An 11,631-nucleotide genomic window follows, 5' to 3' on the forward strand; every position below is an offset into this window, starting at 1 on the left:
TTGAAATAAATGCCTTGCTGCTGAAATGTGCTATACAAATAAAATTTGATTGATTTGATTGACACATTTTTACACATTTATAGAGAAAATGTCATAACTGTAAAAAAGTCTGTGAACTTTTCTAACAAGTTAACTGAATTATTACGTGAATCCCTGAGTGATGAGTGAAGCGTTACTCAGAGACCGGCCCAGAACTGCCTGCTCAACTTGTTTCAAACTCGTCCAGTAATTAACAGAGAACAATGCTTTGTGTCTTGTTTTGTGTATTATTTTTTTCAAACGGTGACAGAAACGGGGGACCTGTGCGTCACCCTCCACCACTCAGAGACCAAAGTACAGCTAACCTCTTCCACTGAAGATGTAAAAAACCAAAACCCTGCCGAGCCGTGACGCAAAAAAACCTTTCTGCCCCGTGACGCCAGAGTGACGACTGGCGAGACGCAGCAGCATGGATGGAGGGAGACAATCTGGAGGGGGAGGAGCAGAGGGAAAGAGACCCACGCTCTGACATCACACGGGCTCTTATATACGGAGGGAATGGAGCCCCACTGCACTTCACATTCAACCAGGAAGCTCTGACAACCATCTCAGACATTGAGGAGGAAAGAAAAAGAAGAAGAAGCAGCAGCATCGTCTCCAGCCACTTCTGACCCTTAACCTTATGGACTAGGCTCGTCCTCAGGTGAACTCTTCACTGCGGAAGCCCCCCCTTTTTGTTTCACACCTTTTCTCATTTTCTCGTCAAGATGCAGGCGCAGTTGGCTTGTGTGCTCCTCCTCTGTTTCCCATGCGGCGCGCTCTGCACAGGTAAGCAGCAGGCATCGCTCAGCAGGTCCAGTTCTCTGTCGTTTCACCTGCTGGACCAAACAGAACTCAAATAGATGTTTTTTCAACCGGTTCACGTGATTTAGAGCGTTCAACAGGTGCATGATTTCAGAATGTTCCTGCAACATCCGATGCTTTTGAAGTTGGATTGTGTCTATTCTGAATGTTGTTGGCTGAAAAGTTGAATTCATTTGACGAGTTTTTAAGAATTTACTATTTGGAAAAGAATTTAGTTATTGAAGTGAAAACTTGAGGAAAAATGTCAAATGTCTGCAGTTCAGTTTTCCTTTTGAAACTTGTGTGTGGAAAGTAAAATAAATCCACACTGATAAAATAAACTGTAGCCAATAAATTAAAAAAACCCCTAAATGATTAGATTTGTAAAATTAATCTCAAAGATGAATTTACATAAATTTATTTCATTTCTACTTCTATAATTTTACATTGACAGCAACAGGTAAGATCTCACCTTTTATAACTTATTAATCAAATGAAAGAACTCAAAAGCATAATATTTAAAATTCCTTATCTCATCAACATCCAAAATAAATATTTAGGACCTAAACGTTTATGTAGATTCATAGTTTCTCAGCTTCTATCATTATTATGATAGGTTTTTGCTTGGTGCCAACTGGGAGCAGGATCATGACTAATAAATTGTAAACAAGTCATTTTTCCTGTTAAAAAGAAAATTAAATTGTAATTACTTTGTGGTTAAGGCATAAAACATCTGTGAAATATTAATAAAGACTTAAATTTAGCAGAGATTCAAACTTTTCCCTTATTACTTATATTTTTTGGAGGCAAAATTTTCATAGTCCATCAATCTGGGGTTATGAATTCAAAATTTAATCATGCATACTTTTCTTTCTACTCCAAATTGTTCACCACTTTGTGCTGGTTTTTCACATTAAATTCCAATGAAGCATATTTGTGTTTGTGGTCTTAATGTGACAAAATATGGAAAAGTTCAAGAGTATGAATACTTTTGTGAGCCACTGTAGCAGCTGGCTAAACCCTAAATGTTGGTACCCAACCAGCTAAATCTGGACACAGTTTTCTACCAAATTCTTGACAATACCAGCTCACTTCTCCTCCACATGTTTCTGTAAGATTGCTACCAAAATAAAGCAGTTTGAGCGTTATTTAACATTAAATTTAAGGACTAATATCCTGAGTTGAGACAATTCTAGCGAGTAATGTTGCTAATGCTTCAAAATCCAGTTTTGTAGTAAAATCTGAATATTTGGTTTTAACCTAATAAATTAGCTTTTTCCTAAATATTTATGTATCGGCCCTGATGAAGCAGCTGGACATGAAATTGGTATAAATGGAATCACCTGCTGGAAGACTGATATCGACTGATGTCAAACTGTTGTGGAGATGCATTTAACTTCCTCAAGGAGGAATAAACTATGTGTTACATTTAAATGATCATTATTGACAACAATCCTGTCTTGTAACAAACACACTTCCCTGCTGGCTGGCTGGTTTTCTCATCCTGTTTCTCTGTCAGATGTAGAGCAGGAGCAGCGAGCGCTCGCTGAGGAGCTCCTCACCAGCCTCTTCACCTCTAAGGTACGTTCTCTTTTTTTTTTTCACCCCTGCAGCATCAGAGAGCCGGTCTCCAAAAAGCGCCCGGGTGTTTTTAGTGACCTCCCACCTTCACCCGAATGGGCCAACCAGGTGTCCTTTCATAAAAACCTGCAGTGGAAATCCCCACCCCACGTACCTGTGTTCAGGCTGAGTGGGTGGAAAATAATCAATCGAAAGAGAGCACTGACGGCTCCTGGTGAACTGTGGAGTAAAAATGTTTTCGTCTACACAGTAAGAAAATCCACTCTTTGAGAAAGAGAAGAAAAAATGAAAAGTGAATCACTTGTTGCTTTTGGACTTTTATCACATTATCTTGATCATTAGAGGTGTGTGTGATACTACGTATTTTGGTAAATACACGGACAGTATCACCAATACTGATACTGATACATTTATTATTTCAATTTGATACATCATCAAACTTCAGACCTATAGGCGTTTTTGTGTTTTTTCCTTTAAATTGTTTCATTAAAGCCTGAGAGATAATTTCAACAAAGTTTAGAGGTGTTTACTAAAATAAAAATAAAATGTAAGTATCGATCTTACATAATAGTATCAATACCAATACCGATACTGATACCATTACTGTTTGCTAAAGTTTAATAAATCATCAAACTGCTGATGCTTTTGGGCTTGAATTATTTCGGAAGAAACCAGGACAGAATTTTCACAAAGTCTATAGGTGTCTACAAAATAATTTAATAATTATTAAATTATTAACATGACAAACAGAATCAATAGAAAAACAAAAAATTGTGTTTTTTACTAAATAAAATGCAAAAATCTAAACAAATTTTTTTGGCCATAGAGTTGAGAAACTTACAACATTAAAATAAAATTTCAAGAGGGAATCTGAAACTAAATCATCGATCTTACCACTTTAATAACGATCCGAAGCTGATATCAGCTTGATATCGATATTACCAATACATTGGATCGATTCGCCCACCTGTAATGGTGATATCCAGTCAATGAGAGAATAACTCTTTATGAGAGGAAGTGTAAAGACACAGAGACTGGCTAATGGGATTCAGACGGAGCTGACAGCTTCCTAACGACATCACATCCTGCTCCTTTTTGCTGCCTGATAAATAACCGGGCCGCTCGCACGGAGACGCGACGGTGACAAATCAGCCGTGTGATTCATTGCTGCTGATGCTCGACGCGCGCTCAGACGTGATGATTGTGATTCTAAATTGTCGGATGACTGATAGAGCGCTCGAGAAACTGGAAGGAGAACCAGCGTAAAGAGAGGATGCTGTCACTCTCCATTTGAACGATATTGGTGATCATTCAGACCGAATAACCCGCTGGTGAGATACAAGAAAGAGTCTCTTATCAAAACGTGTCACTGTAATACAGAAGGCGCTTACATATTAGACTGACTTGTCTTCCATTGTCCTCAGTTCATCGTTTGTAAGTTTCTATTGTTGCAATTATGACGATTTTGTTGTGAAAAATCAACAAAAAAATGTTGTCAAAAATTGTTATTTTTGACAATATATCTTTCTGTATATCCCTTCAAAAAGACAGAAATATAGAAAATGTCTCAATAACACACACATGGCCTCACAGGACCTCAGTCTGTCTGTACATTTAACTAACCTGGAGCTGTGTAAGTCCTTGATTGATTTCCAAATGTCGGCAGCTCATTGTTTCTTTGAGAGCTCTTTATCTTCTACTTAGCAAACAGAAAAATCCCGATGTAACAAATTAACGTCCTACCAATAAAACAAAACTAAACTAATAGAACATTTATTTAGTTGTACAAATCATCTGCACAGTGGTTAATGGATGAGATATTAGCATTCATTTAACATTTCTCAATTTGGATGTTATTTACCTACATATTAATTTACAACCTACATCCAAGCCTAAGAATAAAGTTGAACAGTTTGTGATGTTACTAAAATGGTAATAATTAAAAACTTAAGTCAAACTTTTACATTTGACTTAAAATGTTATCACTATATTTTGTGGTACTATTGTGATAATGAGAAAAGTGTCTTTTGCGGGGGTTTTTTAGGTTTGTACGTTTAGTTATGACTACATGGCACAGCAATCAACACCCAATAAACACAAATACTGCTAATAGAAAGCATTCCTATTTTTCAATTGGTATTTTTAAAGACACCATTTAAATAAAGAAGTGGGATTTACTAAACTAAAAAAGGTAACTGCATTAAGTCATATTTGCGAATTTATTGAAGTTTATTGAGGCTCTCATGAAACAGAGGAGAAAGTTAACATGTCATGGCAAGGTCATCACTTTTTGGACTTTTCAAGCAAAATCATCATTACAATAAATCTAAGTTCTTATCATAATAAACAAATAAACAATATTATAAATGCGCACTGCTATTTGCGGCCTTTATAGTGTGATATATATACCAGAATTATATAACTTTGGTTAAGAGAAACTCAGGTTGCTAGCATGCTTGGCTTTACAATTAGCATAGTGCTATAGCGTGTTCTTAACTCCTAGCTTGTTCTTAACTGCTAGTTGGTTCTTTACTACTACTATTTTTAATCATTTACTAATAGTACTTCATAAAATTACCTACTTTATCCTTCTCTGTTACATCAATATAAAAAATAAGAATTGCTTTATGGTTTAGGCTTGCTAGCAAGTCTGATTTTAGCTTCCGCTAACCTAGATAAAACTAGATCAAATTCACCAGCCTTTCTATTCTGTTGCACACGTCAAATGTGAATCACAACTGACACAATATATTGTTAGAATTTAGCTATTACAACATTAAACTTACAAATGATTGTGCTTGATTAAAAATTCAACTACGTTAAGTCTTTAATATCTTCCTAAAGTCCTTTCATAGCAATTCTCAGAGAAATTCAGCTTATCTTGCACCTTTAATTGCTTGCATTGCTCACCAGATTTCAGCTAGAATCTTTAAAATACATCAAACAGGAGGTGGGATGAGTCAATATTTTATTGACATTAAGAGCCAATTTGTGCATTTGACGGTGTTCTCTGGACATCTAGGGTTAGGGTAACAAGAGGCAGCATGACGGAAATTATAACAAGAACATTGGATTACTCTGCATTAGGCTGATTCTATTTTTACCTGAATCTGATTTGTAAAACTTCTTATTACTCAAAGCAGCCTCGGCTCCAGAAGAGTTTAACAAGGGTGGGGCAAAATGAATGTATGTAGCAACAATATTACTCAAGTAAAAGAAAAATCTACAGTCCAGTAAAACTACTCTTATAAGCACCTTTTTTTTTTTTTTTTTTTTTTTTTTTACAAAAAAGTTACTCAAGTGAATGTAACAAAAGTACCACCCACTTTTGAACATAGACAACAACATCAGTAGCCTCTAGGCTCCTTGTTAATAAGGTGATGGTGCTGTGTTGGTATTAGCTAGTCATCATTTAGCTAACATTACCTGCATCCAACAGCTTTACTCATTCGGTTAGTTTGGAGGATAAACTATACAAAGTTCTTTGTGTTTTGCTGGTTTGCTGCCATGATTCTAACACACCTGAGTAGCTTTGCACAGCAGGTGTAAACCCAGCGCGAGCGTTTTAATGCTCATGTCGCGTTTAAAGGCGGCTCGGAAAAGCAGTTACCGACGTGTTAATAACGGATTAAACAGTTTTGACTGCTGAAAAACAGTGACAGAAGGCACAGGTGTGGGAGGTGCGGAAGCCCGAACTGTATCAAATCAACATATAGGAACAACAGAGAGTCGGCCACTTTAAGGTGAAAACAACAAACAGCTTCCAGTCCAGGGGGGTAGGAGAGGGCAGGGCTGACCCTGTGGGCGGGCATTGCCCGTCCATGCCGCCGGGCCAACTCAAAGTTGGTTTCTTTTATTTTGTCGGACTGTTTCAACTTCAACGCGGACTCCACTCTTCCATCCTACGCTCCCAACCCGGATCTAATTTGCTCTCAGCTTTTGAAAGAGAATCCCTTTCCCGTTCTTCTCCGTCTGTTGCAGATAAAACACAATAGGCAGACTGCCCCCTACTGGCAGGTATCGTTGACCAACCTGTGCCGGCTGGTGGGCGGCCTGCGGCAGGAGGCGTGGAGCGGCGAGCAGGAGGACGAGGAGGAGGCAGAGGCTTCCGAGCTGAGGGAAGGGAGCCTCCCGCAGCGGGAGGAGCTGTACAGCCTCCAACACATCTGCAGAGCGCTGCAGAGCCGGGAGGAGAGGGTGAGAGGCACACACACATACACACACACACACACACACATCTCAACAAACACAGACACATCTCCACAAATTCAACGTCTTAGTCGTTTGAGCGTATTTCAATGTAAAACTCAAGGTGACCTGCCTTTGTTTTCCTTCTGAATTCGGCAGCTGTGCAGGGACGTGTCTACATCAGGTTGTAGAGGGTGGGTGCCAGATGGGGGACGATGATAATGTTAGCATGTCACACCACAAGCAAAAATTCAGGTGGTTTTTATTCTATTGTTATATACAGTAGAGGCCATGGCATACAATGGCTTATAAGGGCAATTGAGGATAGAAAATTAAAAAGCAGTAAATTAATGCCAAAAAAATCTCAAACTTTCTACAAAAAAAACCATGAAAAATTCTGAGTTTGAAAAGTAAAAAAAAATGCTTGTAGACCCTCAAAAAATGTTAGATTAATATCAAATATTTTCTTTAAAAAAAAATCCTGTGGAAATTTACAAAAGTCTAGAGTTGAAATACTTTCAAATAGCCAAATTAGTCTCTCTTATAGTCAAGTAAAAATTGCAGTAAGAAGCTACAAGTTTATATAGTACATTAACTTTTATAAACAATATTTTTTTATTTATTTGTTGATACTGTCACTATATTGTGACAATATGGTATGAAACAAATAATCTGTCTCATACCAAACTTTTTTTTCCTTCTCCCATTGCTCACAGAGCTAACTAGAAACAACCAATCAGAGCCAGGAGGCGGGTCTAGCGCTGTTAATCACCCTGCCGCTTGCTCTCTGCTATGCTGCAGCTAGCCTGTCATGAATGCTAGGCTAGTTAGCAAGGTGGATAAACAAGATCCTGTAACATTGAGTTCTTTCTTGTTAGCAAGATGAGCTGCGAGTACATGAGCTTGATTGACAGCGCTAAGTCCCGCCTCCTGGCTCTGATTGATTATTTTTGAGATCGACCTTTTCACAGATTATTTGTCTCATATTACACTTTCACAACATTGTGATCGTTTTAAGAAATATATTAAAACAAACTTCCTTTTTCAAAAACAAAAAGTTACAGTGCAGCCAAAAATAAATAAACCATCACTGACTAACCCAGCTAATCCAATAAGAGTCTGTTTTAGCTGATATGAAATCCCCTGAACACACAACGACACACCGTCCTTCTGACACACGTTCAGACACAAACGCACACTTTTGAAAACAGCTAAACCCACTTGTAAACACACCTCCCACTCCGTCTTCTCCCCCATCCTCCATCATCCTCCACTCAAAGAGGCTTTCCTCCCTCTTTTTTCTTTTTTTTTTGTCTTGAAACGTTAACACAGCGGCGGCAGATTAGCTCCTCTGTTTCGCCATGCATGAACGTGCAGAGCAAGTACACTCCTCTAATCACAGTGAACGCCAGCTCAGCAGCACATTACACTGCCTCTGAGCAACAAAACCCATGTCCTCTCCCCCCTCCATCTCTCCTCCTCTGCTCCTCACAGCTACTCCGAGACTCGGTGGAATATTCAGAGGAGAACGGCGACGCGCCGCTGAAACGAAAATCCCCGTACATCCTGAAGAGGCAAGTCGCCCACAACGCCAAATCGCGGAGGCCTTACATCTTAAAGCGGAGCTCGGTTTACTGACGGCCGTGTGGCTGCAGAGTTTGTTCGTTTTTTTTGTCTTTTCTTTTTCTCCAGTAAGAACCTGCGATTGTGCGTCCGGCGCTGAGGCCTGCCGCTATGCTGCTGCTGACAATAAAACAACTGAAGCATCGTACACATTGTGTTTTCTCTGAGGAGCCGTATTCATTCATCCGTTCCTCCACTGCTACGTAAAAGATTGTTCTATGTTTTTAAAGCGATTGAAGGATTGCTAATAAAAAGCTAGCCTGACCTGGACGTTTGTGCGCTTGCTCAATGCGATCCACAGCAAACACGAACACAGTGTCTTTATTTGTCTCAGTCTTGTTTGTGTGAGGCTTGTTTCGTCACTGCAGAGAATAAAAACCCAACAGTTTTCCATGTTAGTCCGTTCTTGTATGAATCCGATGCAAGTCGTCTGGATGCAGGAGTATCAAAAGACGGAGAAAACACATTGTTGGTTTTATAATCTCTGCAAGTCTTTTGACGTTTGTCTGCCAGCTTTCCACATCTATAGACTTGACACTTTCACTCATTCTTCTTTTTCAAAATAGCCAAAGTCTTATTGAATTGAGAGTGTCTGTGAATGGAAATTTGTCTTGTCACAGATTTTCAGTAGAAATCTTTTCAGTATTTTAAAACATGATTATGCTTCAGTTAAACTACCGGTGTATTCACACAAGGTCCAGACCAAAAGCCGACTTTTATCTTTTTAGTCTGGTGCGGTCTGTTTTCGCCTGTGGTGTAGCACACGTCCGCTAGCAGCAAAGCTAACTTCTTTGTTTGGCATAATTGCCAATCTTTGAAAACATTTCGCACACTTAGCTAACCCCAACATGAATCTAAAGCGATGATTTAATTGTCTGTTTGTTCTAAGCTTTCAGCTGAATAAAGTTCTACATCTGCTTTGAAGTTTTGCTTATCGACTGTTAAAAGTTCTTCGAGTTCATATTCATGCTCTTGTTTTGAACTGCGTGAAGACCATTTCCTCTCTTCATTCTCTCTCTTTTTCCTCACGAACAAACAAGAAACAAAAGAACAAGATACAACCATAAAAATAATATCTTGGGGGGGGACTATAGAACATGTAAATTATATTGCTAAAATTTAATTTCTCTTTCAATGGCAGATATAATTAGAATTAAAATCAGTGATTTAGCATTAGCTGCGACTAAATACCTTATTGGTGTAGCGCCTTAGCGTTGCCAGTGGCTTATTGTTAGCGCAACTAACTTTTTAGAATATCTTCTGCCTCTGCTAGAATCCTGCTTCTCATGCTCAAACTTCCTGTTCTCCGAGTTAAACGTTTTCCCTCGGCCGTGTTTTCTCTGTTTGTGAGTCTTTCTGGAGTGAACTTCAGGAGCACAACACTCATGCCCTCAAGAGTCCTAATGTTTTAAAGTCGCACTCTCTGAGAAGACAGAAGGCAGTGATGTCTCTGTTGGCTGGAACTATGCCTCATATCAATTTTAGTCAACAGAGACATCACTGCTTTCTTTGTTTTATCCAAGAGAAGAAGAAGTTTGAGCATGAAGCGCAACATCAGGACAATGTTCAGCCAAAGGTATGACAGTGTTACTGTTATCATTGTCACATAGGGTGCTGCCCCCACCCCTGTAATGAGGATAAAGTGGGAACAGATTATTAATGGATGAAAAAAAACTGCAAGCAGAGAAAAAAGAGCTGAAAAAAAAGAAACTCTTAGCATATGGTGCAGGATTCAAACAGCGTAGATGTATTTAAGCAAGAGGCATGAAATCTGCGCACAGATTTGAATGAGACGATTGTACCATCTGAAAATGAAAATGAGGACTAAGACTCTCACATTTGAAAAGTATGCACTTAGGGTTCATTCACATCAGCCCAGTTCAGCCCACCTTTCCTAGAAGTTCGGTTCATTTGAGGGAATGTGAATGAGTAATTGAACTCTGATGTGGATCAAGACAGCTAACTCTGGTCCATTTAAAAACCTAGCTCTGGGTTTGGTTGAGGTGAACTCTGATGCGGTGTGAATTCATATATAGGGAAGCCAGGGGGACCAGAGATCGCTCCAAAAGCAGGAAGTGCTATTACAGTGCAGGGCATTCTGGGTAAATACGACCAAAACAAACGTGCCATTCCAGCGCAAGCTGGAAAAAGGGCTTCAGTTTCTCTGCCAAAGAGAAATCCTACACCTGTTGCTCAATGCAACTTCCTTCCATTTCATGAAGAAGGATTTTGTGCTGAGTTTCTACTTCAGAGGTTTTCATGTCATTTTCTTGAGTGGTTCTTGGTGCAGCGCCACCACAGGCGAGGGAGTGAACAGGGTTTTCAATTAGTTTCGTTCATTAAACACAGCGCCGTGTGAAACTGATTTTAATCCTCAAACGAACCGAGTCTACCAGACTGTCGGGTGGGAAAACACCCAGATTGTTGAAAGACAAATATCAGAACCACTCTCCAAGTTTCACTTGGTCGGATGAAACTCGGCATCTCTGAGGCCTTAAATCAGGGGAGTCAAACTCGTTTTCATTTTGGGCCATACCAAAAATCTGAATGCTCTTAAAGGGCCGGCTACGCCAGAATATATTGATAAAACCCATTAAACTCTTAAAATATTAATAAACAGCTGTTTGTTTCTGCATTCAATAATTGTTTCTTAAAATTAAATTATATTTAACATCTTTCCACACTGATCAGTCTCTCCAGGATTTTGTGAATGTTTTTGTAATTTTTGCTTTAAAAATGACAGATTTTATGGTGCTGATTTAGAAATGTTTGCAAGGAACTTTTACAATACTTGCGCTAATGTATGATATTAAAAGTCACATTTTACTGCTTGCTGTATCGATCACACCCTATAACTTGACATCAAGTAAAGGTGAGGCAGCACTGACTTAAACCCAAAGTTTTTGTTTTAATTTTGAGAAACATTTGCAGTAAAATCAGAAAAAATATTGATTTTGTGTGAATTTTGCTTATTTGTGAACAACTGGAGGAACCTCTTGATGTAATTTGCAGTATAGAGGACCCCATAAAAGCTGCAGAGGGCCAGATTTGGCCCACGGGCCTTCTGTTTGACACATTGTTTTACAAGATTTGAAGTTTAAATTTTTGAAAAACCTGGATTTTTTTTTCACCTGCTACCTTGTTTGACAAATGTATCACGTCTTCTATTTATTTATTTCAACGTTAAGATGAAATATTATAGCCAGACCTTTTTTTTTTTTTTTTTTACGAGAAAGCAGTCCCGGTATTAGGAGAACTCGGTAATATTTGTATAAAAACTCAACGCGAAAAATAACTAAAACTTATGATGGGGAATGTTGAGCATCTTGTGTAGTTTTATAAATAAGAAAATACTTAATCTTTTAACACATTAGTGTCAAATTAACTCTTTATCAGTAGAGTGTATTTGTGAAAGAA

At 38.7% G+C, this 11,631-nt stretch overlaps 1 protein-coding gene across 1 annotated transcript; it reads left to right on the top strand.

The window, feature by feature from the left end:
- The first annotated feature begins 221 nt into the window (after positions 1-221).
- Positions 222-8,478, top strand: nts (neurotensin). Its single transcript, XM_005810335.2, has 4 exons — positions 222-807; positions 2,342-2,403; positions 6,385-6,600; positions 8,086-8,478. Exons 1-4 carry the CDS (start codon positions 747-749, stop codon positions 8,227-8,229), a joined length of 483 nt encoding a protein of 160 aa, XP_005810392.1. The 5' UTR covers positions 222-746; the 3' UTR covers positions 8,230-8,478.
- Positions 8,479-11,631: the final 3,153 nt, after the last annotated feature.

Source organism: Xiphophorus maculatus, chromosome 2 (assembly GCF_002775205.1).
Source record: "Xiphophorus maculatus strain JP 163 A chromosome 2, X_maculatus-5.0-male, whole genome shotgun sequence".
Taxonomy (NCBI): domain Eukaryota; kingdom Metazoa; phylum Chordata; class Actinopteri; order Cyprinodontiformes; family Poeciliidae; genus Xiphophorus; species Xiphophorus maculatus.

Excerpts from the sequence above, each read along its gene's own strand:
- nts (XM_005810335.2), top strand. The coding sequence starts at position 747 with ATGCAGGCGCAGTTGGCTTGTGTGCTCCTCCTCTGTTTCCCATGCGGC. Across the intron at positions 2,404-6,384 it reads CCAGCCTCTTCACCTCTAAG|ATAAAACACAATAGGCAGAC; the intron begins GTACGTTCTCTT and ends CGTCTGTTGCAG. Across the intron at positions 6,601-8,085 it reads TGCAGAGCCGGGAGGAGAGG|CTACTCCGAGACTCGGTGGA; the intron begins GTGAGAGGCACA and ends TGCTCCTCACAG.